Source organism: Rhodnius prolixus, unplaced genomic scaffold (assembly GCF_049639745.1).
Source record: "Rhodnius prolixus isolate KJV_2025 unplaced genomic scaffold, Rpr scaffold_2, whole genome shotgun sequence".
NCBI lineage: Eukaryota > Metazoa > Arthropoda > Insecta > Hemiptera > Reduviidae > Rhodnius > Rhodnius prolixus.
Window position 1 is genome coordinate 48,100,103 of NW_027411592.1, and position 25,854 is coordinate 48,125,956.

General features: G+C 32.2%; 1 protein-coding gene across 4 annotated transcripts in view; it reads left to right on the forward strand.

The window, feature by feature from the left end:
* The window catches only part of LOC141449818 (sodium-dependent nutrient amino acid transporter 1-like), a 115,455-nt gene that overhangs the window by 41,930 nt on the left and 47,671 nt on the right, over window positions 1-25,854 (forward strand). The window contains exon 2 of one of the 4 annotated variants that reach the window (XM_074119627.1): window positions 18,802-18,856. The exons of the other annotated variants lie outside the window; for them this stretch is intronic. Within the exon in view, the coding sequence (XP_073975728.1) occupies window positions 18,848-18,856 (9 nt within the window). The 5' untranslated portion in view covers window positions 18,802-18,847. The remainder of the gene's footprint in view (window positions 1-18,801; window positions 18,857-25,854) is intronic. 4 annotated transcript variants of the gene reach the window in all.

Below are 25,854 nucleotides of genomic sequence, written 5' to 3' on the forward strand. Positions count from 1 at the left end.
CATAGACAAAATTTAAGATCTTAAAATCCATAAAATCTTAAGATACTTTTACAGTAATAAGGATATTTGAAATCTATAATTAACCTTTACATTTTATAAATTAGAAATTTCTATTTTAATTTTCTTATATTATTTAGAATAAAGTTTAATTATCTGAAGTATGGATTTAATCTTTAATTCTAGACAGAGTTCTTCTAAATATGATTTGAAAACTTTGCAAAATTATTTAGGGGTAAGACTAATTGCTATTTAAAATGAAACTTGGAAATAATACACCAACATGGTTTAATAATGTTCTTTCTGGGATAATTTATATTTATTTATACATATAAATTGATAATAATATTTTACTCGTTTCTACCGACAATTTAATTTTTATCAGAGCAATTACATAATTTGTTTTAATGCTAAAAAAAAAAAAAAATTGCGACGTAAATGCTGTCGTTAAATTGAAATGTAAATAACTAATGTCCAAATTAGAAGTAAAGAAACAGTTTCTATTCTATCGTTCACCATATTTCTAGGATGAAACTTCTATTCAATAAAACATCTTCTTAGTTAGAAATTCAACAGAATCTTTTATACAGAATCTCTTCTCGTGTCTAGAAATACTTTCATGACTCTAGATGGCTATTGTTGGAAATACTTGGGCACGAAAACAATATGGAAATCATAAAATAACGTGAAATGAATTAAATTACTCATTAAACAACAATCGTCCTCTTCAACTCTTTTTTTTTTTTTTAAAAAAAAAAATAATCCTTAATTTAAAAAAAAGAAAAAAATATTCTATCGTTTGTTTCACTTTTTATTTCTCCTTTATTTTGTAAAAATTGTCTAGAATTACATCGATCGACATGAGTAATAGGGTCTTACAGATGTGTCCGCCATGAGTTAGGGTGTTCCGGAGCCGTGACCAAACCCAGACTGGTGGGTGACCATTAGGTTCCTGGCGCTACATATCTAATTCATGAGTTAGTTTTTAAATAATCGATAACTTTTACTTGCCTCTCCACGCAGTCACACAGATTTTTCCAGTCAATTTGTTTAAAATTGACAATGAAGTTTGACAGCGTGGTTGGATGCTTTTTTAAAAGAGGGAAAAGAATTAATATTTCATAGCTCACAGGAAGCCATTCTGCTCGATAGCACTAAGTTTTTTTTTTTTTTTTGGATATATCCAAGATTCTTTGATTGATTTGGATAGATTTCGGATTGTCTTGTATCATTTGAATTTGATTTATCCGAACCAGCGCCTACCGAATTGCCACTTTTCAACTTTTGTCATTTCTTAATTCAGGGTTTAGGCGCGCTTAGACGCCTACACCCAGAAGCGGAAAACGCGATAGTTTTAGAGAGGGTTAATCTCTAGTGCCCTTAGTGCGTAAGCCCCACCACCTCGACAAGATTGGACACCAAGTGGGGTCAAGGCCTGAAGGGCCAGGGCCATAAAGAGGGCAAACAAAAGACACCGAGATAACCCTGCAGATGTAGATGGAGAAGAACTGATGCTTCTGAAGAGAAGTGTGATGTAAAGGATACAGGAAGGCGGGTGTTGCTCCTTCTTCTTGCCGATGAACAAGATGCACTGTAGCCTGAAAGAAGAGAAGTGAAAACACTATGAAGGTTACAAGATGCGAGGCTACAGAAGTTTGGCGGGAACCAAAACGCGGGAAAAGCATGGCGCGAAAATTTAAAGGATGGGGCGCCGCGAAAAGATGAGTTCGACTGAACACAGGGTACTTTCTTTAATCTGTTGGGAGTAAACGACAATGATCTGAGATGTTTTAACCCTTCTCCTTTAAAGAAAAACTTATTTTTCTAACGAAACGTCTTAATCGCGGCAGATATTAAACGCTGGAAGGACGTGACGTTGCAAGGTTAGTGCTTCCTTAAAGATATCTCTCCTCGTGTTTTTATATGTTTTGAAATCTTCTTGCATACAAAAAGAGTCGCATTCAAAAAAGCTTCCTTTTATTTGACCCAACTAACAGAAACTTTAACCAATTTTTTTAACTATTTAACAAAACATACTGTGTCAAGGCTCAAAAAAAGAAGTTAGAAATTGAAAAGTTATTTTATGCACTGTGGTTTGTTACTATTTGTGGTGAATGTGCATAATGTAAAGAGTAGTGGTAAATTCTTGGAGATTTTTACGCAGGGTGAGCTGCATTTTGAAGTTTCCCTCCTGAATTATTAGTGCTATTACAAGAAGTCGCATTACTAGAGTACTTAGAGGAAGTGTAAAAGGTCCTGGGATTCAAGAAAAAGGTTTTCAAACACCCCACATAGCTTGGGGCAGGAGAATCATTGGAATGATCGAGTGAAATTGTTTACACTCGACTTTCAATCGGTTCAAGTTTGATGACTTAAACACCAGACAAATAGAATGATTTGATCGAACAGAATAGTTAAAAGAAAAATTATTTATTTGAAGCATTACATTACTAATAACTGCTGGCAACAAATGAAAGTTTGAAAACTTATAAAAAATAAATAATCCAATTGATTTTTGCAACAGACAGTTGCACTTTCACAAGATTGTTGAAGAGATAACAAATCATGGAAAAAATTACTGTATTGCATCTCCTGTAAACGCTACCTTCGTCAGTGTTGAACGATTCTTTCAGGTACAAAATTAAGAGATTTTGAGTACTACCGAGCTTTGTGAAGGAATCACTTTTAAATGAACTTTATTTTCTCTTGTGCAAACTTGAGTTCGCAAATTAAAATTAGTATTTAGTGTCGTTACTGCCTTTAATCAATCGTGTCAACAAAACAATAAATTAGTCTAAAATATTTAAGAGACTTTTTGGCTAACAATTTAGATAAACACAATAAATCCTTAAAACCTTGTAAGTTCAGAGTTTCTCATTGATACCAAGTTCATGGTAAATATTTAGTATTTAAAGTAATCTTCACAACAGAAGATCAACCAGTATCCCCAGGCTAAAACTCTTTCCATCAATATTAAACAAGAAATTTGTTAAAGAAGCTGAAAAATACCTTTTGTAACATTGGTTTTATGTAAAAAAACGTTTTAGCTAACACTGACTACTTTGAGATGAGATGAAGTGTAAAAGAACAAAAAAAAAATTATACGTTAATTTAGTTCTAAATATTTTGTAACAGCTATTAGTGTTACGAAACCGAAATTGACGCGTATTTTTTAATCGTTTGTGCCAAATATCATTGATCGTTTATTGGAATAATTAATAGGTTTAACGAAATAATTAAATCTGCTCTTTTAATCTGTATTTATAGATTCTAATTTAGATATATTTTTAGATCAGCCATTTTTTTTTACCCTTCCACATTATCTGTAGATATGTGACACACTGGCACACATTAGTAACCATTTTAATGTTTGTCTAAAGTTATCTAAAAAGTAATCTCAGTAAAAGTAAATGTACAGAAAGAAAAAAAAAGGAAAGTTGAATAGACATTTTGGTTAAGCGACAACGATCAGCTGTTCATAGAATGGGTTTGTTGTAAAATGCAATGATAAAATACAATAAATTAGGTCAGAACAGGTATAATACAAAGAGTTCCGCCAATCACATTGTAATGTAACACTTATTTACAATTGTATGGCGAACATTAGAAGAACGGAAATACTGAAAACAATCGCCTTCCGTCTTACCCCAGTATTAACCTTCCTCTTTTTAATGTTCATCGGAAGAATTCATGCTCCGGAAGCTGCGAAATATCTGGAAAATAGATTAAAGTTACTTTAGATGCCGACGGCTCTACTATACATCCGTCATGGCGAACTTATGATACGAGAGTGTGAGAGGTGACACACGAACTCATTTTGGGTGACACGCATCGACAAAAAATTATTAAGCTCAAAAGAATCGCGATCATTGCACTATACTTTTCTCAGTTAAAAGCTATAGCTTTTCTGTGTACAGATCCATAAGTTGTAAAGATATTGAGAATGGAAATTTTTTTGGGTCCATAACCTGCTCTGGAGCTTCCAATTCTGGAATTGCGCCTGCTATATCTCCCTTTGTAAACAACATACACGTATTAGTATAAAATTTTGTTCAACTGTAAACTATACTTCACTCTGTTATAAACTATAGTTTTTTTGAGTACAGATCCATAAGTACTGAAGATATTGAGAGTTGAAAATTTTGTGGGTCATGGCACGCTTTGAAATTGCATCCGCTACATCTCCCTTTGTAATAAAGATATTAGTATGCAAATTTTATATGGTCAGATCAATGACCATAAGGAGGGCCATTTAATACATATTTTTTGTTTTTACAATAGTTACAAAGAACAAAAAAAAATTATTTTTCTATATGTGACAGGGCACCCGAGAAGTTATGGTTTTTCAAAATTTTGACTAAAGGGTCGCCATGACTGCTATACATTTACGATATACCACCTACTCAACTATCTTATCCAGTAACCCTTCATGATTTAAGGCGCTGTACGCATTACATATTTCCTTGTATTATACTATAGGTATTATAATTTCTGACTATTTCTCCAACCAGTCTGCTCGGGATATATTCTGTTATGCATTTTGTTATGACCGCACACACAACTCCACGCGATCTGAACCTAAACTTTGGCAGACAATAGGGTACATTTAAGCAAAAACTCTCTCGAACAAACAAAACTGCTGTAGTTTTACACATCTTGACTACCGAGTACACACACTTTTATCGTTCTCTTTTATGGAATTCATTTAACATAAATTGAGGCCGGCGAATCCTTTAGTGGTAGAGCCATCTGATGTTAATAAGCCCTTTTGAAAATATTTCCATTACCCATGTATTTAATACAAATTACATAATTTTACCATAAAATAAACTCAAAGGTTAGACAAACGATTAGTATCGTTGATTACTATGTTTAAAGTTGTTTTGTCAATTTTAATTACAAGTTTTTATCATTTTTAACACCGAATAGAGAAATTTTAGAATTGTCATCATTGCTTGAAATGGCCTGTTAAATAAAATATTCAATCGTTTCAAAGAAATTGAATATTTTCGTCAGTAAAGATGAAAGGGACAGAGGAAATTATTTTTCTTTTTTCCAAACTACCTTTGCTGTTTCTTTTTTTTATATTTTTTTTTATAGAGATTCAACTATCAACTATAATTTATTCACATTTAGACACGTAATAAAATGTTAAAATATAGTAATAATGTAAGGGGATTTACATTCTTAAATCATGAACATTTCCAAATATTATTGTGCAGAAAATATTCAAAGTTTCTCCGAGCTAAGATAGTATAATTAAGTTTAGTAGATAATTTTGTTTTAAGTTCAAAGGTGTCAACTTTCTCTCCAAAGTAGTGAATGTTAAAAAAAGTAAGAGTTCCTAAAATTTTTGATTTGTGAACTACGGATATTATTATGGTCAAGAAATTTTCAGATATAATTATTGCAGCATTTGACGAATGAAAAAGCATTAGCTCAAAGAAAAAGTTAACCAAAGAACTTGTAATACTCAATCTAGATAATACTCAATTATCAGTGAGATATTTACTTGACTTAAACCATTATACAAAATTGGAGAAACAATTAAATGTACAAGCAGTTCTTAAAATTTAACGTTACTGGCGAACATAATAATTACTTAATATGTTATTAACATATTATACATTATTACCATATTAATATTTATTAATATGTTAATAACGCGGCACCTCTTTAATTCGGGACAGCTAAGTAGATATACGTAGTACACTTAGCTTCCTTGAATTGTATTTTGAACCTCTGCGAAAATGTAATCAATCTTGATGGACGATTTATTCTTTTTCTATTTTTGCAAGTATCGTGTTATTGGAATAAAATTTTCTTCACAGTACACTGGCAACGAACTACGGATATTGAATGTTTTTTAAGAGAAAGAAAAAACAGGTTTCATTCACTCTGTGACACGAGCACTAATACCTAGTGTCCGTAATAATAACAACTTGGTATCGTATTCCAATTTGGTACCACCTTAGAATCAGTCACGAAGAATTCAAACGGTATGTGTCAATGAACTTATTATATTTCCCTAATTTTTCTTTATTTCATCACATTCATAAAACTCCAATGTTGTCTTTAAATTCTATTTACGCATTCACTTTTCACCTTTCAAATATTTCCCGCAGGATGTTGGATTGTTTTTTTTAGCTTTTTTTTAGTTGTGGTCTTGTGTCAATTTTCAATGACTTTAAAAGTGAGCAGCAAATGTAATTATATCTTTTTTGTTTTAAAAAAGATCACAAAATGTTTATTAGCGTAAAAATCTCATCAAATTGATTACTGATTTTTTTAAGGGCGTCTCCGAACGAAGCACCAATGAATTTGCGTTGTTTATAAGTAAATTATTACTCAGTATTATTGCCTAATTTTTTGGGCATTTGATTTTGTTTTTGTTTTGAAGTAATTATTAGCAAATAATGTTAATACAGATTTCCTACTTCAACAGTTTCCCAAATAATGTAATCACTTTTAGAAATCTATTGCCGCAATTTTCCCACAATATGTTGATATCAGAAATGAAAAATATATCAGGAATCTACAGTTTATAATGTATCCTAGATAGAAATATCCTTAGAACTAAATAGGACACGAATAAATATTGATTTATTCAAGCGAAACTCTTTTACCAACCGCATTCAGTCAGGTTGGTTGGCTTTGAATAGCTCGGCTCCATTAAAATTATTAATAGCATATTTTTCACCATATCTTATCGTTATTTCTTTAATTTGTTTATTAACAGTATATAGAAGGTAGCCTGTCTCCAGGTTGATGCCTTAGAAATTAGAGCTGGTCTCGGAGCAGTGCCCCTGGACAAAGCGGTACTACCATTCTGTCTACTAAAATGTATTGTTTAACAAATTGTTACAGCGGTATTTTGTACATACAAAAGATCTCTTTGAAATCTATAGAAGGTTTAAAAACTTGTCTATACAATGTCAAGGTTTTTGACTCTAAAATAAATTATAGGCATTACCCTTAGTTTTTCGTTCTATTAATTTAAACCCCATTTATCTACTTATATTAAATATGGACTCTACTTGTCGAAAATTTAAACCTCTGCAATATATTTTTCTCTTAGAGTTTTTTTTGGATCATTCTAAGGTCATTTATAAAACCTTATAGCTCAGACAAAGGAGAGTGTTGCTAGGGTTTCAGAATGGATTTCTACATGTAATTACGGCGCTTCAAAAAAAGAAGTATTAGAATTACAGGATTCTCTCAACGTTACCACTAGTGTTCTCTCGTCGCAAACAGCTGGACCTCTATCACCTGACAGTAAGCTGCAGACGTTACCAGCTAGAAAGAGACAATCTAATGTCTGGCCATTGGATTCCAGTCCATCATTTGATTATTAATTCTTTTATTTTATTTTACAGGCTCATTACTTTTCATTGAAAACATATTCCTGAAAAGTTCATACTTAATGCAATGTTTTGGCTTTGATTTGGGCCATTTTTGTTTGCTTATTTTGTGACTAACATAGCCTTACAAGAGCAGCAGTTTTTAATTTTCCTTTTTGTACAGATGGAGTACAGATCCATTAGTTGAGTAGATGCTCTTACACACTCTATTTTACTGAGTAGTATGATATAGTTTTCTTGAATACAGATCCAATAGTTGAGAAGATATTGAGAGTTGAAATTTTTTTGGGTCATGGTTTTGCTGTGAAATTGGGCCTTTATAACTCCCACAGTAAACAACAGATTATTCGTATGAAAATTTGTGCTCTTACACACTCTGTTTTACTCAGTAGTGTGCTATACTTTTCTTGAATACAGATCCATTAGTTGAGAAGATATTGAGAGTTGAAATTTTTTTGGGTCATGGTTTTGCTGTGAAATTGGGCCCTTACAATTCCCACTGTAAACAACAGATTATTCGTATGTAATTTTGTGCTCATACACACTCTGTTTTACTGAGTAGTATGCTATAGTTTTCTTGAGTACAGATCCATTAGTTGAGAAGATATTGAGAGTTGAAATTTTTTTGGGTCATGGTTTTGCTGTGAAATTGGGCTTTTATAACTCTCACAGTATACAACAGATTATTCGTATGAAATTTTGTGCTCTTACCCACACTGTTTTACTGAGTAGTATGATATAGTTTTCTTGAATACAGATCCATTAGTTGAGAAGATATTGAGAGTTGAAATTTTTTTGGGTCATGGTTTTGCTGTGAAATTGGCCCTTATAATTACCACAGTAAACAACAGATTATTCGTATGAAATTTTGTGCTCTTACACACTCTGTTTTACTGAGTAGTATGCTATAGTTTTCTTGAATACAGATCCATTAGTTGTGAAGATATTGAGAGTTGAAATTTTTTTGGGTCATGGTTTTGCTGTGAAATTGGGCCCCTATAATTCCTACAGTAAACAACAGATTATTCGTATGAAATTTTGTACTCTTACACACTCTGTTTTACAGAATAGTAGGCTATAGTTTTCTTGAATACAGATCAATAAGTTGAAAAGATATTGAGAATTGAAATTTTTTTGGGTCATGGTTTTGCTGTGAAAGGGGACCTTTATAACTCCCACAGTAAACAATAGATTATTCGTATTAAAATTTGTGCTCTTACACACTCTGTTTTACTGAGTAGTGTGCTATAGTTTTCTTGAATACAGATCCATTAGTTGAGAAGATATTGAGAGTTGAAATTTTTTTGGGTCATGGTTTTGCTGTGAAATGGGGACCTTACAATTCCCACTGTAAACAACAGATTATTCGTATGAAATTTTGTGCTCTTGCACACTCTGTTTTACTGAGTAGTATGCTATAGTTTTCTTGAATACAGATCCATTAGTTGAGAAGATATTGAGAGTTGAAATTTTTTTGGGTCATGGTTTTGCTGTGAAATGGGGCCCTTATAATTCCTACAGAAAACAACAGATTATTCGTATGAAATTTTGTGCTCTTACACACTCTATTTTACTGAATAGGATGCTATAATTTTCTTGAATACAGATCCATTAGTTGAGAAGATATTGAGAGTTGAAATTTTTTTGGGTCATGGTTTTGCTGTGAAATGGGGCCCTTATAACTCCCACAGTAAACAACAGATTATTCGTACGAAATTTTGTGCTCTTACACACTTTATTTTACTGAATAGGATGCTATAATTTTCTTGAATACAGATCCATTAGTTGAGAAGATATTGAGAGTTGAAATTTTTTTGGGTCATGGTTTTGCTGTGAAATTGGGCCTTTATTACTCCCACAGTAAACAAGAGATTATTCGTATGAAAATTTGTGCTCTTACACACTCTGTTTTACTGAGTAGTATGCTATAGTTTTTTTGAGTACAGACACATTAGTTGAGAAGATATTGAGAGTTGACATTTTTTTGGGTCATGGTTTTGCTGTGAAAGGGGGCCTTTATAACTCCCACAGTAAACAACAGATTATTCGTATGAAAATTTGTGCTCTTACGCACTCTGTTTTACTGAGTTGTAAGCTATAGTTTTCTTGAATACAGATCCAATAGTTGAGAAGATATTGAGAGTTGAAATTTTTTTGGGTCATGGTTTTGCTGTGAAATTGGGCCCTTACAATTCCCACTGTAAACAACAGATTATTCGTATGTAATTTTGTGCTCATACACACTCTGTTTTACTGAGTAGTATGCTATAGTTTTCTTGAGTTCAGATCTATTAGTTGAGAAGATATTGAGAGTTGAAATTTTTTTGGGTCATGGTTTTGATGTGAAATTGGGCCCTTATAATTCCCACAGCAAACAACAGATTATTCGTATGAAACTTTGTGCTCATACAAACACTGTTATACTGAGTAGTATGCTATAGTTTTCTTGAATACAGATCCATTAGTTGAGAAGATATTGAGAGTTGAAATTTTTTTGGGTCATGGTTTTGCTGTGAAATGGGGCCTTTATAACTCCCACAGCAAACAACAGATTGTTCGTATGAAATTTTGTGCTCTTTCACACTCTGTTTTACTGAGTAGTATGCTATAGTTTTCTTGAATACAGATCCATTAGTTGAGAAGATATTGAGAGTTGAAATTTTTGTGGGTCATGGTTTTGCTGTGAAATTGGGCCTTTATAACTCCCACAGTAAACAACAGATTATTCGTATGAAAATTTGTGCTCTTACACACTCTGTTTTACTGAGTAGTATGCTATAGTTTTCTTGAATACAGATCCATTAGTTAAGAAGATATTGAGAGTTGAAATTTTTTTGGGTCATGGTTTTGCTGTGAAATTTGGCCTTTATAACTCTCACAGTAAACAACAGATTATTCGTATGAAATTTTGTGCTCTTTCACACTCTGTTTTACTGAGTTGTATGCTATAGTTTTCTAGAATACAGATCCATTAGTTGAGAAGATATTGAGAGTTGAAATTTTTTTGGGTCATGGTTTTGCTGTGAAATTGGGCTTTTATAACTCTCAAAGTAAACAACAGATTATTCGTATGAAATTTTGTGCTCTTTCACACTCTGTTTTACTGAGTAGTATGCTATAGATTTTTTGAGTACAGACACATTTGTTGAGAAGATATGGAGAGTTGAAATTTTTTTGGGTCATGATTTTGCTATGAAATTGGGCCCTTACAATTCCCACAGTAAACAACAGATTATTCGTATGAAATTTTGTGCTCTTACACACTCTGTTTTACTGAATAGAATGCTATAATTTTCTTGAATACAGATCCATTAGTTGAGAAGATATTGAGAGTTGAATTTTTTTTGGGTCATGGTTTTGCTGTGAAATTGAGCCCTTACAATTCCAACTGTAAACAACAGATTATTCGTATGTAATTTTGAGCTCTTACGCACTCTGTTTTACTGAGTAGTATGCTATAGTTTTCTTGAGTACAGATCTATTAGTTGTGATGATATTGAGAGATGACATTTTTTTGGGTCATGGTATTGCTGTGAAATGGGGCCCTTATAACTCCCACAGTAAACAATAGATTATTCGTATGAAATTTTGTGCTCTTACACACTCTGTTTTACTGAGTAGTATGCTATAGTTTTCTTGAGTTCAGATCTATTAGTTGAGAAGATATTGAGAGTTGAAATTTTTTTGGGTCATGGTTTCGATGTGAAATTGGGCCCTTATAATTCCCACAGTAAACAACAGATTATTCGTATGAAATTTTGTGCTCATACAAACACTGTTTTACTGAGTAGTATGCTATAGTTTTCTTGAATACAGATCCATTATTTGAGAAGATATTGAGAGTTGAAATTTTTTTGGGTCATGGTTTTGCTGTGAAATGGGGCCTTTATAACTCCCACAGTAAACAACAGATTGTTCGTATGATATTTTGTGCTCTTTCACACTCTGTTTTACTGAGTAGTATGCTATAGTTTTCTTGAATACAGATCCAATAGTTGAGAAGATATTGAGAGTTGAAATTTTTTTGGGTCATGGTTTTGCTGTGAAATTGGGCCTTTATAACTCCCACAGTAAACAACAGATTATTCGTATGAAAATTTGTGCTCTTACACACTCTGTTTTACTCAGTAGTGTGCTATACTTTTCTTGAATACAGATCCATTAGTTGAGAAGATATTGAGAGTTGAAATTTTTTTGGGTCATGGTTTTGCTGTGAAATTGGGCCCTTACAATTCCCACTGTAAACAACAGATTATTCGTATGTAATTTTGTGCTCATACACACTCTGTTTTACTGAGTAGTATGCTATAGTTTTCTTGAGTTCAGATCTATTAGTTGAGAAGATATTGAGAGTTGAAATTTTTTTGGGTCATGGTTTTGATGTGAAATTGGGCCCTTATAATTCCCACAGCAAACAACAGATTATTCGTATGAAACTTTGTGCTCATACAAACACTGTTATACTGAGTAGTATGCTATAGTTTTCTTGAATACAGATCCATTAGTTGAGAAGATATTGAGAGTTGAAATTTTTTTGGGTCATGGTTTTGCTGTGAAATGGGGCCTTTATAACTCCCACAGCAAACAACAGATTGTTCGTATGAAATTTTGTGCTCTTTCACACTCTGTTTTACTGAGTAGTATGCTATAGTTTTCTTGAATACAGATCCATTAGTTGAGAAGATATTGAGAGTTGAAATTTTTGTGGGTCATGGTTTTGCTGTGAAATTGGGCCTTTATAACTCCCACAGTAAACAACAGATTATTCGTATGAAAATTTGTGCTCTTACACACTCTGTTTTACTGAGTAGTATGCTATAGTTTTCTTGAATACAGATCCATTAGTTAAGAAGATATTGAGAGTTGAAATTTTTTTGGGTCATGGTTTTGCTGTGAAATTTGGCCTTTATAACTCTCACAGTAAACAACAGATTATTCGTATGAAATTTTGTGCTCTTTCACACTCTGTTTTACTGAGTTGTATGCTATAGTTTTCTAGAATACAGATCCATTAGTTGAGAAGATATTGAGAGTTGAAATTTTTTTGGGTCATGGTTTTGCTGTGAAATTTGGCCTTTATAACTCTCACAGTAAACAACAGATTATTCGTATGAAATTTTGTGCTCTTTCACACTCTGTTTTACTGAGTTGTATGCTATAGTTTTCTAGAATACAGATCCATTAGTTGAGAAGATATTGAGAGTTGAAATTTTTTTGGGTCATTGTTTTGCTGTGAAATTGGGCTTTTATAACTCTCAAAGTAAACAACAGATTATTCGTATGAAATTTTGTGCTCTTTCACACTCTGTTTTACTGAGTAGTATGCTATAGATTTTTTGAGTACAGACACATTTGTTGAGAAGATATGGAGAGTTGAAATTTTTTTGGGTCATGATTTTGCTATGAAATTGGGCCCTTACAATTCCCACAGTAAACAACAGATTATTCGTATGAAATTTTGTGCTCTTACACACTCTGTTTTACTGAATAGAATGCTATAATTTTCTTGAATACAGATCCATTAGTTGAGAAGATATTGAGAGTTGAATTTTTTTTGGGTCATGGTTTTGCTGTGAAATTGAGCCCTTACAATTCCAACTGTAAACAACAGATTATTCGTATGTAATTTTGAGCTCTTACGCACTCTGTTTTACTGAGTAGTATGCTATAGTTTTCTTGAGTACAGATCTATTAGTTGTGATGATATTGAGAGATGACATTTTTTTGGGTCATGGTATTGCTGTGAAATGGGGCCCTTATAACTCCCACAGTAAACAATAGATTATTCGTATGAAATTTTGTGCTCTTACACACTCTGTTTTACTGAGTAGTATGCTATAGTTTTCTTGAGTTCAGATCTATTAGTTGAGAAGATATTGAGAGTTGAAATTTTTTTGGGTCATGGTTTTGATGTGAAATTGGGCCCTTATAATTCCCACAGTAAACAACAGATTATTCGTATGAAATTTTGTGCTCATACAAACACTGTTTTACTGAGTAGTATGCTATAGTTTTCTTGAATACAGATCCATTATTTGAGAAGATATTGAGAGTTGAAATTTTTTTGGGTCATGGTTTTGCTGTGAAATGGGGCCTTTATAACTCCCACAGTAAACAACAGATTGTTCGTATGATATTTTGTGCTCTTTCACACTCTGTTTTACTGAGTAGTATGCTATAGTTTTCTTGAATACAGATCCATTAGTTGAGAAGATATTGAGAGTTGAAATTTTTTTGGGTCATGGTTTTGCTGTGAAATTGGGCCTTTATAACTCCCACAGTAAACAACAGATTATTCGTATGAAAATTTGTGCTCTTACACACTCTGTTTTACTGAGTAGTATGCTATAGTTTTCTTGAATACAGATCCATTAGTTAAGAAGATATTGAGAGTTGAAATTTTTTTGGGTCATGTTTTTGCTGTGAAATTGGGCCTTTATAACTTTCACAGTAAACAACAGATTATTCGTATGAAATTTTGTGCTCATTCACACTCTGTTTTACTGAGTTGTATGCTATAGTTTTCTTGAATACAGATCCATTAGTTGAGAAGATATTGAGAGTTGAAATTTTTTTGGGTCATGATTTTGCTGTGAAATTGGGCCTTTATAACTCTCAAAGTAAACAACAGATTATTCGTATGAAATTTTGTGCTCTTTCACACTCTGCTTTACTGAGTTGTATGCTATAGTTTTCTTGAATACAGATCCATTAATTGAGAAGATATTGAGAGTTGAAATTTTTTTGGATCATGGTTTTGCTGTGAAATTGGGCCCTTACAATTCCCACTGTAAACAACAGATTATTCGTATGTAATTTTGTGCTCTTACACACTCTGTTTTACTGAGTAGTATGCTGTAGTTTTTTTGAGTACAGACACATTAGTTGAGAAGATATTGAGAGTTGACATTTTTTTGGGTCATGGTTTTGCTGTGAAATGGGGCCCTTATAACTCCCACAGTAAACAACAGATTATTCGAATGAAATTTTGTGCTTTTACACACTCTGTTTTACTGAGTAGTATGCTATAGTTTTCTTGAATACAGATCCATTAGTTGAGAAGATATGGAGAGTTGAAATTTTTTTGGGTCATGGTTTTGCTATCAAATTTGGCCCTTACAATTCCCACTGTAAACAACAGATTATTCGTATGAAATTTTGTGCTCTTACACACTCTGTTTTACTGAATAGGATGCTATAATTTTCTTGAATACAGATCCATTAGTTGAGAAGATATTGAGAGTTGAATTTTTTTTGGGTCATGGTTTTGCTGTGAAATTGAGCCCTTACAATTCCAACTGTAAACAACAGATTATTCGTATGTAATTTTGTGCTCATACACACTCTTTTTTACTGAGTAGTATGCTATAGTTTTCTTGAATACAGATCCATTAGTTGAGAAGATATTGAGAGTTGAAATTTTTTTGGGTCATGGTTTTGCTGTGAAATGGGGCCTTTATAACTCCCACAGTAAACAACAGATTGTTCGTATGAAATTTTGTGCTCTTTCACACTCTGTTTTACTGAGTAGTATGCTATAGTTTTCTTGAATACAGATCCATTAGTTGAGAAGATATTGAGAGTTAAAATTTTTTTGGGTCATAGTTTTGCTGTGAAATTGGGCCTTTATTACTCCCACAGTAAACAACAGATTATTCGTATGAAAATTTGTGCTCTTACACACTCTGTTTTACTGAGTAGTGTGCTATAGTTTTCTTGAATACAGATCCATTAGTTGAGAAGATATTGAGAGTTGAAATTTTTTTGGGTCATGGTTTTGCTGTGAAATTGGGCCTTTATAACTCTCACAGTAAACAACAGATTATTCGTATGAAATTTTGTGCTCTTACACACTCTGTTTTACTGAGTAGTATGCTATAGTTTTCTTGAATACAGATCCATTAGTATTTATCGTAAGCTGATCACAGTGCGTGGTAGATAGTTGGACAGTTGGCGTCAGGTAATTCGGTTAGTGATAGTTTGCTCTGGTGCCAGGATGGGATATGCAAGCACGCGTATTTATTCCCGTATGTGTGGGCTCCTTATTTGTTCAGCGAAGGAAACCGGTTCCTTGTAGGAGGTTGTGACCTTGGTGAGCCTGCAACACTATAGCCGCCACACTTGCTGGCCTAACTGCTCCCAGCCAATATAATCAAATCCCTTTTCCCAACAAGCATCCTCCACAAACACTTATACACGTAGACACACGCTTGCATCGCATACTCTGACGTCGTATGTTTTCTTTTTAAACTAATTTCTTTTTCTTCATCGCTTTCACTTAAAAAACAAGGTTTTTTTTTATTATTTACTTATTTTTGAATATAACACAGAACGTATTGAACTCTAAACTTTCGGTTTTTGATTCAAAGATTTCTCAAGAAGTTCTATAAGTATTGCAGTTGGATTACATTATCATAATTAATTATTATGATATTTATGTATTTTTCATTACGACCGTTTAACAAATATAGCAATAAAATTGGTACCGTATAATTTCACAATTTCCTTTAATTATAAATTTAGGTTTCTCAATTCACCTTATAATGCTATCTCTACTTAGCATCTCAGATAATGGCAGTTTTACTGTGCAGTTACAGCTACTGTAGAATGCACGCATTACGTAAATTGTAATACTAATGGAATTGGAATGTCATAAATGTACAGTTATAGCGCAAAACAAATAATTAAGAAATCCTAATTACAGTTATAAAATCATTGAGAATTAAAGCATTCTTTACACTTCTAGATAAATTTTACTTAACTTTGGTTACTGTTGATTTATTTTTGTTTTAATCTAAGTAGATTAAATTTTGTAAAAATAATTTTTCCGATAGTATAACAACCAAACAATTCTCCACGGAAACGAACAGTAACAACTGTGACTCGCAATAAGTTATAATCTTTGATCAACGCTTCGCTTGAAATCCTATACACTAGACTTGGAAAGCCATTAATTGGTTAAGTAACACGATTATTAGATAGGAAACAATATTCTACTGCATGATTTCTTTAATAAAACCTTAAGCTGTTGTGTGGCGAAGTGCGTCTATCTATTAGCTATTAAAAAAAGAAGTGGCATAGGTATAACTTTGGCCTGGATAGTCAACACTGCAAGACTACGCCAAACTTGATCAAAAAAGCCTCTTTTTTCAACATGATCTATTATTGTACTATTATAGATGTTGCTTAGGTCTTGATTAAATCGGAATCTTAATTAAGTCTTGCTTAAAACTTTGTACTATCAAAGAAAATATAATGGCATCTAGTTTTCCAATTAGTATTTACCACAATACTCTCCACCACAAGTTCTGTTAATATTATACCAAAATATTAAATATTATTTAAGGGATTCCGTTCAAAATTTTAACCAAGTCGGTACAAAAATCTTATCACCTTTTATTTAAAGATATTTCAAAAACTTGAGCTTAAAAGGGTTCTGGAATGTAGCTTTTCTTTTAAGTATGCCTTCGAAGGTATAACAAACAATCATTGAAAGCATTCAATAATATCAAGATGGCACTAGAATTAGAAATGCAGTGTAGGTTTCTACGATTTTTTAAAAAAGAATAGTGCTAACTGCAATTTTATGAGAGTTCTTGGCTTTGGGAAGAAGTTTTTTCTATTTTGAGAGGATGCAAGCGATCTAAAATGTAATCGTACTTAAATATTTCGTATTTTTCTCTGAGAACTGGCTTGCATCTTACTATAATAATAGCCACTAGCAGATATTCCAAAAAATACGATATTTAAAGTAAATTTGTCAATATTATATTGCTGACAGCACTAGATATTGGGCCAAACAAGTTGGACTCCGGAGTTACTGGCCTTAAAAGTTTTAAATCTTATGTTAATGTGAGCAATTGACTGCAAAGTACATACATTATTTATCCTCCTTCGTCACGACACCTGATCAATGATTTCAGTTAAAGTTTGCCAGGAAATAATTACTTTTATATTATTAACTATATGAAAAGAAAGTGATATTAGTGTATATCACATTAGTTGTTTTCAATTCCCGTTTGTATTTATGAAAGTTTGTCTCCCCACAGGACAATGTATACAATAAATAACAAATAGACAGAATAAAACCGTTCATTTAAAATATGATTTCGTGCTGTTCGTGATGTAGTTACTTAAGGTACTTCTTTTTTTTATGGTTCGAGTTCGCTGACCGATATGCCACATCTTTGTTCACTTAATGTATTCTTCCTTTTAGGCTTTTAACCCCTTGTTGCACATATCCTTTCTACCGTTAACCAAAATGACTAGTTATCCAACAATTTAGAGATAAAATAAACAACCGAATAATCTAAAATTGAGATGTGTTTGTTCTATGTTTTATTGTATGTTTGTTCTAAATTTAAATATTTAAAGTTCTTTTGTTTGAAATGCTTAATCTAAACAGCGTTTCCTGCTGCAAGTGACTAAAATGTATGTATATTCAGCTGCGGATAAATTTAATTATTTATTACCCAAATAAGCGAAGACCAACTTGTCGAAAGCTTTCTTTCTTACACTTTGGGTCATTTTGAGTCCATGATGCAAGTAAGTTTCGGAATGAAATGATTTGCTAAGAAATAATAGTATTTTATTTACTTTATCAGATTCTTGTGCCCTCCACTTTACTGTAGCTCTAGACTTATCCCTCTCGCCTGTTAGTACAACATACCTCCTACACGCTATCTCGTATTTACTCGCCTTAAAAAAAAAAAAAATCCAGAACATAAAAACATGACAAGTATTTTGTAGTCTCCATGACAGGCGATCAAAACTGACTACAAACAACAAAGTACGGATACATATTCTTACCAGCTACAGAATGGATATGGACTTAGTGGAACTGTGAGTTCAGCCAAGCATTCTAACATACTAGCTTCTTCAGACATTTCTGTCAAAACAAATTCTTCGTGGTTTCAATTACTTATTCTTCTCCAGGCCTAAGCAATGGATCTATCCACTCCGATCTAAAAAAATAAATACTACTTTTATATTCAAAATTGAATCACTTGTTCGCTTCAAGAAACTTTACTCTTGTCTTTTGGGTCATCCCCAAACCTCTCATTGACCATCTCGCATCTTTAGCTAACTCATCTTCTGAGTTAGCTCTGGCCAAATAAAAAGGAAACTGTAATTATTTTTCCAATAATCCTGTTTAGGTACATGTCAAAACATGAGCGATTTACAGGATGAGGTTGTTTCAAATTTAAATAATAATCATTGAAAAGTATATTGCGTTGTACAATTTAAAATGGCTGTTCTGTTAATATTCTTTATAATGAAAAACCGTAAATTTCTTTATATTGCTTTGCTTGTTTAAGAAAAGCAGAAGCCAAACCAAAAGTGGATGCAATTAAACTTTAATGTACATTGTTATTTTAAGTACAATTATATTTACTAACAAATAAATCAATAAAATACAAAAGTACACTTTTTGTTTGTGCAGGTAAGCTGAGGCAGTGCGTTGCATTAGGATTTGGCTGCACCTTACTATGATTATGGTATTATGAAACCTTATTGTTGCTCTTTTTAAAAAATCTAATTAGATAAATTAATTTCAGCAAAAAGAGACAAAAGTAACTAAAGCGTTTATCTTTTTGATGCAGTTGATATCTATTTAATAATAATATGTTTTTATACTTTACAACTTTTATTGAATATTTATTACTGCACTAACATGGAGATCAAGTAAATTGTGATGAGTGCATGAATATATTTGAAGAAAATATAAATGACCTCATTTCCATTTCTTAGTTTTTTACATTGTGGCTTTGTAATAAAGATAAAAGAGTTGTAAATATAACAATTATCTGGAAGTTATCAGTGTTTATTCACATCATTACGTGAATTTTATTATCTATTTGTGTTGGATGCATCCTTCCTGATCGTCCAAATTATCGCGCAAATTGCTTCATTCTAAGATAATGTCATGTTTTCCTGTGCGATTGGAAATATCTTCTTTCACTGTATATCAGTAACGAAAGGTTTATGTGATTCTCTCAAAGAGCTAGTCGTTAACTGTAGGCAAATTTAGTTTAAGCTTCATGCCACTGCCGCCGTGTAGCTTAAGTGTGATTGATTCTGTGTTTGATGCACGTTAAAGAAAGCCATTGAGTGAATGAAATTCTCTAAGAGATCTGGCAATTCATTGAATTACATTGATACAAACTTCAATTCCAAAAAAAGATTTCTCGAAATACATCTTTATTTTACAGCAATACTCCACATTTAGTTTACAAAGGAACGATTTCATAACCTGTTAGTTTCATGATGAATAAAATAAGCTAACTTTAAAAACAAAAAAAATATATAAACCACTAATTAATATGAAAATTAGTTTTGATTCTCACTGTTTGCGTATTCTAATGCTTCTGAAATATTAGTAATGAGAACAGATTCATTAATTATTTATAAAGGTCAGGACATGATTGTGATTCAGAAGTTGTTGCTGAAATTCCATGTGTTAATTGGAATGTTTTCGTTTTGTCAAATAAGGAATGTTATTGATAAATTTCCGCTGGTTTTTCCTCAGAGTGCTAGTTTTGAAGAACTTTAATGATGTAATGAAATCTGTGGTCAAGTGAAACACCATGGTAACTCACGAGATTAGAAGTGCGTGAGACTCATGAGTACTGACGGACAGGGATGATGGCCTTCAACAACCACATTGAATATATTAATATGAGACATTTATAATAAAGGAAGTCTCTAATCTATCAAAGTACACCAAATCTAATCGATATTTGTACGTAAAGCCAAAGTAAAAGATAAATAATCGCGAGACTCTTAAAGCGTGCCTCCAAAGCGTGGTGGATATGGCAAAACTTTACTTTTTTCTTTTTCATCAGCAGTATCACCTGCTGTTGAGCATTGCTTTCGGACGGTTCTCCTGTTAAAAGAATAAGTCACTGCTACCTAAACAAGTTTCAGTTCTCTTAAGTTCAAAGTTTGTGTACCCACTACATGAATGCTAATGAGCTCGTGTTTTCACCCGTGGGTTAGCTAAATCGAAGAAGTGACATAAACACATCCCTCTCACTGCATACCTCTTTGTTTGCGAGTGTTAGAATCGCTGTGCCAGTATAACAATTATTCTATAGTATCCTGAAAAAATGGCTGATCAAATTCTCCTTACTGGCTTATTGCTTCCGGGTTGCAGCTGATTCATCGTAAAGGCGAGTGAGAGAGAATTGACTGAGAGAGAGCATTGTCCTCTACCTGATCTTGAATGTACTTAAGTAGAAGGTCACTTGCTTTATTTACTATTTTTAAAATTCTTTAAATCAGATTACCTTGATATCTGATTTAAATATCTAATTGTCCAACTGGATAAACATGTCTCGCAACTTTGTCTTTGTGCTTTGTCAAGCGCATCGAGTGTTTATAAAGAGTAGACTTTACATATTCTTCCATTGGATTAGAGCATAAGTTCTTTAGTTTTTAATACTTAGTGTTCTTAAATCGAACCTGGATAATACTCTACCTATGATTTAATCCTAATTGTCTTAATTTTTCTGCACCATCAGATTTTAGTTCATCATGTCCATAGTGGTTTTATTTCAACAAATGTTTACAAAAGTGTTTTTCCCCTTATTTATATCGTACAGCAAATTCAGTTTCTTGAAGATATCTCAATAGAACAAATCTAATAATTAAGAAAAGAATATATTAAAAATGAAATGATTCATTTTGAGGAATATTTTATTTTGGATTTAAAAATTAGAAGATAATTCAACAAAATATGGCAGCGTTTTGTTTAACTCTCTTTTGCATTTTGCCTATAAGTCATCCTTCTAACAAAATATACTTTAATCAAATACTAAAAAAAAGACCATTTCGGTCTACAATTTGCAGCTATGCTTTTCCTTGCATGTTTCTTTTTCATCAAAAAATTTGAAAAAGCAGCTACACTAATCCGCACTCCAAGAACCACCCGGATTCAAGAAGAGTTAATAGAAACTACTTTTTAGAATTAGGTGTCTAAATTCGGGCCAAGGTGTAGTGGATGTCAACAGCCAGAGCCTCTCATTCCGATCTAAACGTCGAAAGAGGCGTTACTGAGCCGCCTTCAATTAGGGCATATTGATTACAAGTTTTGGAAATTAATAATTATTACTTGCATACTTTTATATGTATAAATCAATTTAACATTATTAGGATCTAAAAAATAATTGTTACAGCATGGATCACGTAGTTGTTTTAACTTCCGTTAGGATGAAATATCTAGGTGTGTTGAAGAATTACATATTATGTGATTACGGAACTGGTTCTACACTGGTTCTATATTATCTAGCAGACTTTTAGTGTGCACTAGTTTTGTAGAAAAGGGGCATCTGGTAACTTGCATAAAGTTGTGAAACTGGCTCATGTACGTACATTATAATATGTATGTCATAAAATATTCCAGCAATCTTTAATTTCTTATTTATTAATGTAAGTTAACCAAGCACTGTAAATATGGATCGTAAATAGCGATTGACCCGATTTTTTCATTAAATTGTTCTGTTGGAGCAAATATTGTTGTAGTTTTTGTTTAAAAAAATAATCAATTGTATATATTAGTATATTTATATGTCTACGTGAATCCCAACTTTCTATGTCCGCCATTACTATTTTAATGGGCAGATTTGAAAGGTCTTAGCTGAGATGAAAATGACAATGGACTAGAAAAAATAAATCTATTTTTTATCGCCCAATTTGTGAAGAAGATTTAAACTTTTACATTTGCACAGATTCCACTATAAACCTCATAAAATTAAATGATCTGGAAAAAATTTCTTTTAATAAAAGTAATTTTTATATTTGAGCAACCGTTCAAAATAAAATGAAAATGGTTTGAATCATTTTACACGCTCACAACCTCTCTTCCTTCTCTGGTTAAGTGATTTTCTTCAGTAATTCCATCAATACTTGAAATCTACTCTTACCTTGATATTAGTTTGATGATAGAATCTAACGTGGTATTTTAGTGGTAGGCTTTAGATTGCTTTTCGCTAAGATATCATGCAAAAAGTCAATTTACTAGCAAAAACGTTTCTTATAAAAGAGAGTTTAGAAAGTAAAAATGGATTGAACAAAATCTTTATAACCATTTTCGTCAAAAACACCTTAGCAACTTTATTGTCAAAAGTGACAGAAACATTAATGCACAGAAATGAGTTTGAACTACCGGTCACTTTTCTGAAATTCTGTAAAAATAACAATCAGTTAGTGGCACGGTCAAACACGGTTACTCTTTGTACCAACGCGCTATTCATCGTTCTGAAAAGAATCTCAAATCATGTACTTCCAATGAAACTTGTTTTCTATAGCAATAACTACTTAAATTCTTTTAGAAATAAGAATAAGTTGAAATCAGCAATATAGTTTACGCATTGCATGTGCTTTGATAGTTATGGAATAAGATCGATTGCAGAAGTTGCTGAACAAATATACGTATATAAAGAAAAGCCAGCAAGTATAGTGCGAGACTGTAACATAAGTGAAGTCGAAATCTCTACACCACACTGATTATTCTACCTCAGATGAAGGTTCGAAACTGGTCAGGGATACAATAGACACGACAGATACAAATCAAAGATTTAAATAAAATCTATTTCCTTTATTTTCATTTCTTGTCACAAAAATAATCTTGCTTTTTTTAAATGCCATAAATTTCCATATATTTGGATTAGGCTGGAAACATAGTGGAGCGGCGGGCAAAGCGGCGAGGATAGCTGCTTCAGATCAAAGAGAGCGACGAGCAGCGAGCAAAGATTCGCACGCACATAGTGACGAGTTTAGTCGCGTTCTCCTTTTGACAAAACAAAATGGAGGAACTATTTTTATATGAAAATTCTTCGTTGAAACTTTGGTATTTGCAGCAGCTTAGTAGTAGGAGCTGCAGTGTACATGACATAAATAAGTTTAGAAATGAACTTGGTGAATTTCATCACTTGTACCAACAACTTCGGGAGCATCCTGGCAAGTTTCATGCGTATTTTCGAATGTCTATATCAACATTTGATTACATACTAGCCCAGTGTAACCCCATTAATCCTAGCAGTTACTTTAAGGTTAGAAAAAAATTAACAAAACCAAAATAGAAATATATACAGATATAAAGAAATTAGTCAATTAAAAAAAACATTAATTTTATTAAATCACTACTCCATTATTTGCCGTAAATTAATGTTATTCATCTGAAAAATTGGAGTAGTACGACGCTACAGAAGAAGGATTGGAGAATTCGTTCTGATCAGAAGTAGTAGGACGTGAAAATGTAATTTAATTTTGCCTAGTATTTAGATGAAAGTTAGCATTAAGGGATTGAGAACCAAATTAAATGTAGCAAAAAAGTACCTGAATTCTCCATTAACTACTAATTGTTATATAATTTTAACTATTAATTATTAATTGTTAAAAACTATTGTAGCTTCGCAAATACTGTGGTCCCACAGAGGTTTCTTTAAACAAACTAAACCAATAAATGTATCAATATCCATAACCTTTGAAAAATAACCTTTACAAATTGAGCGCGATAAGAGCAAAGAAATCAAACATGTCATAACGCTTTGCTCTACTCTCTATAGATAGCGTTGCTCTATCTTCGCTTTGCTCTCCACTATGCGCGGTCCCATATGTTTACTTGTGTTTGATTTCGCCGCTTTGCTCTTCGCTATCATCGCCGCTTTGCTCGCCGCTCCACTATGTTTCCAGCCTTACAAAGGTTTTTCTCTTTGTTACAAAAAAAACTTTTCTGTAAACATAAAATTGATTTCAGACAAGTTAAACAATGAGTGTATGGGCGTTGTAAAGACAAGTTTATTTTTAAAGTGCCCATTTTAATCAATATTAATATATCTTGGCCACTTAAATGCTTAAATTCATGTAATTTATTACAAAATTTCTTGTTTGACTTAAATTTTCCGAGTTTAATTTTGGTCGGTGCAAGGGAATTTCAGGAGTTTAGCTACAAGAGGGTCTTATGACAGTTTCACTTAAGTTTTTGTGTGTGTCTCTTTCTTTAATATTTTCAGTGAATTTAAAAATAAAATCATGTGCATTGAATTGTAGCTTTCTATGCGTTGTTCATTGACAATTATCTATCATCAAATGATTAGAAATGAAGCTGAACAAAGGAGAAGCAAGAAACGGAAATAGTTTTTCTTATACTAACTTATTTAGTAGACAATTCATTGTACTTTATTAAGATGGTCTAACATATGTAATATTGTTACCACATAATGGTAGGAAAAGTGTACTTACAATTCTTCGGCGAAAGTACTTTTCTTTTACATACATATTTCATTGTTAAAGTATCTCACTACTTGTTAAAAATAAATTAAAGCTAAGTTAAAATACAAGTTTGTAGCTTATTCAGTTTTTTCTGAGGAAGTTGTCATTGTTAGATTTACGAACAATTAACTTTTACTTTTATTGGATTAAACTTGATAAGAATCAGTTAAACAGAAATCTGAGAGTTTTCCACACATTCTAAAAGATTTGCTCTCTAATACGAGCTTCCTTGCGAAATAATGACAGCTAATAGAACTACCTCCTTAAGCACAATTGGAGCTGTTATTCAACGTTTCTTTATTCTGCTAAGACTCTACAGCCTTTTTGTTGTATTCTTTGATCTTTGCTTTTAATTGAATATAAGTTCTAAATTTGCGTTTTTGTTTCCCCAAAATGTTTTTTAATCCTTTTTGATGTATTCTTTTTAATTGACTATAAGTTCAAAAATTAGCATCTTTGCTTCCCCAAGTAGTTCTTTTTTGGAATTTATTTATAAACCTTTTTAATGAATTCTTTGATCTTTTCTTTTTAATCGACTTTAAGTTCAAAATTAGGGAGAAATATCTTCTTATCTAAGGAAATATCTCCTTAACAAATACTCACAGTTTAAAAAGTTGAGTAGAATGTACCTTTTGTGGTTTTATCGACCCTTATACTCAACTAAGAGTTTTTTTGTTAAGTATATATTCCTTTATATATGATTTTTTTTAAAATTTGACTCACTTTGGCTACTGGATGTATTTGTTACAATAAAATTAGATGATGGTAAAAAACAAAATTACTGGCGACAAACACCCTTTATTTCATTATCTCCTAATGATATAACATTGGAGCGTGCGTGACAAGTTCACTTTTCTTCAATCTACTGTTTTACCTGTACAAAATGTTATCGTGGAAGATAATGAGAGCGTTAATTTTTTCACAATGTTACGATGCTTGCTGAATTTATTTTTTTGACGACCTTGGCGCAACATCAGTCAACTAAATGTACCTCGGCTGTTTTTAATTATTTCTTATTAAATTGTAAGATGATTTTTTTTTTTTTTTTTTACACCTTAGGCAGTTCTACAACATTAGGTTGGGAGAAATTCTTCTTATAAGAAGTAACTGTTGGGATAAATTATGTTCTTAAGAGTTCTAGAACATTGACTCTTTTTAAAGTATATTATCCATTGAGTTCTACTTTACCAGGTGATTTATTAATGGTTAGTGAAATTTAAAA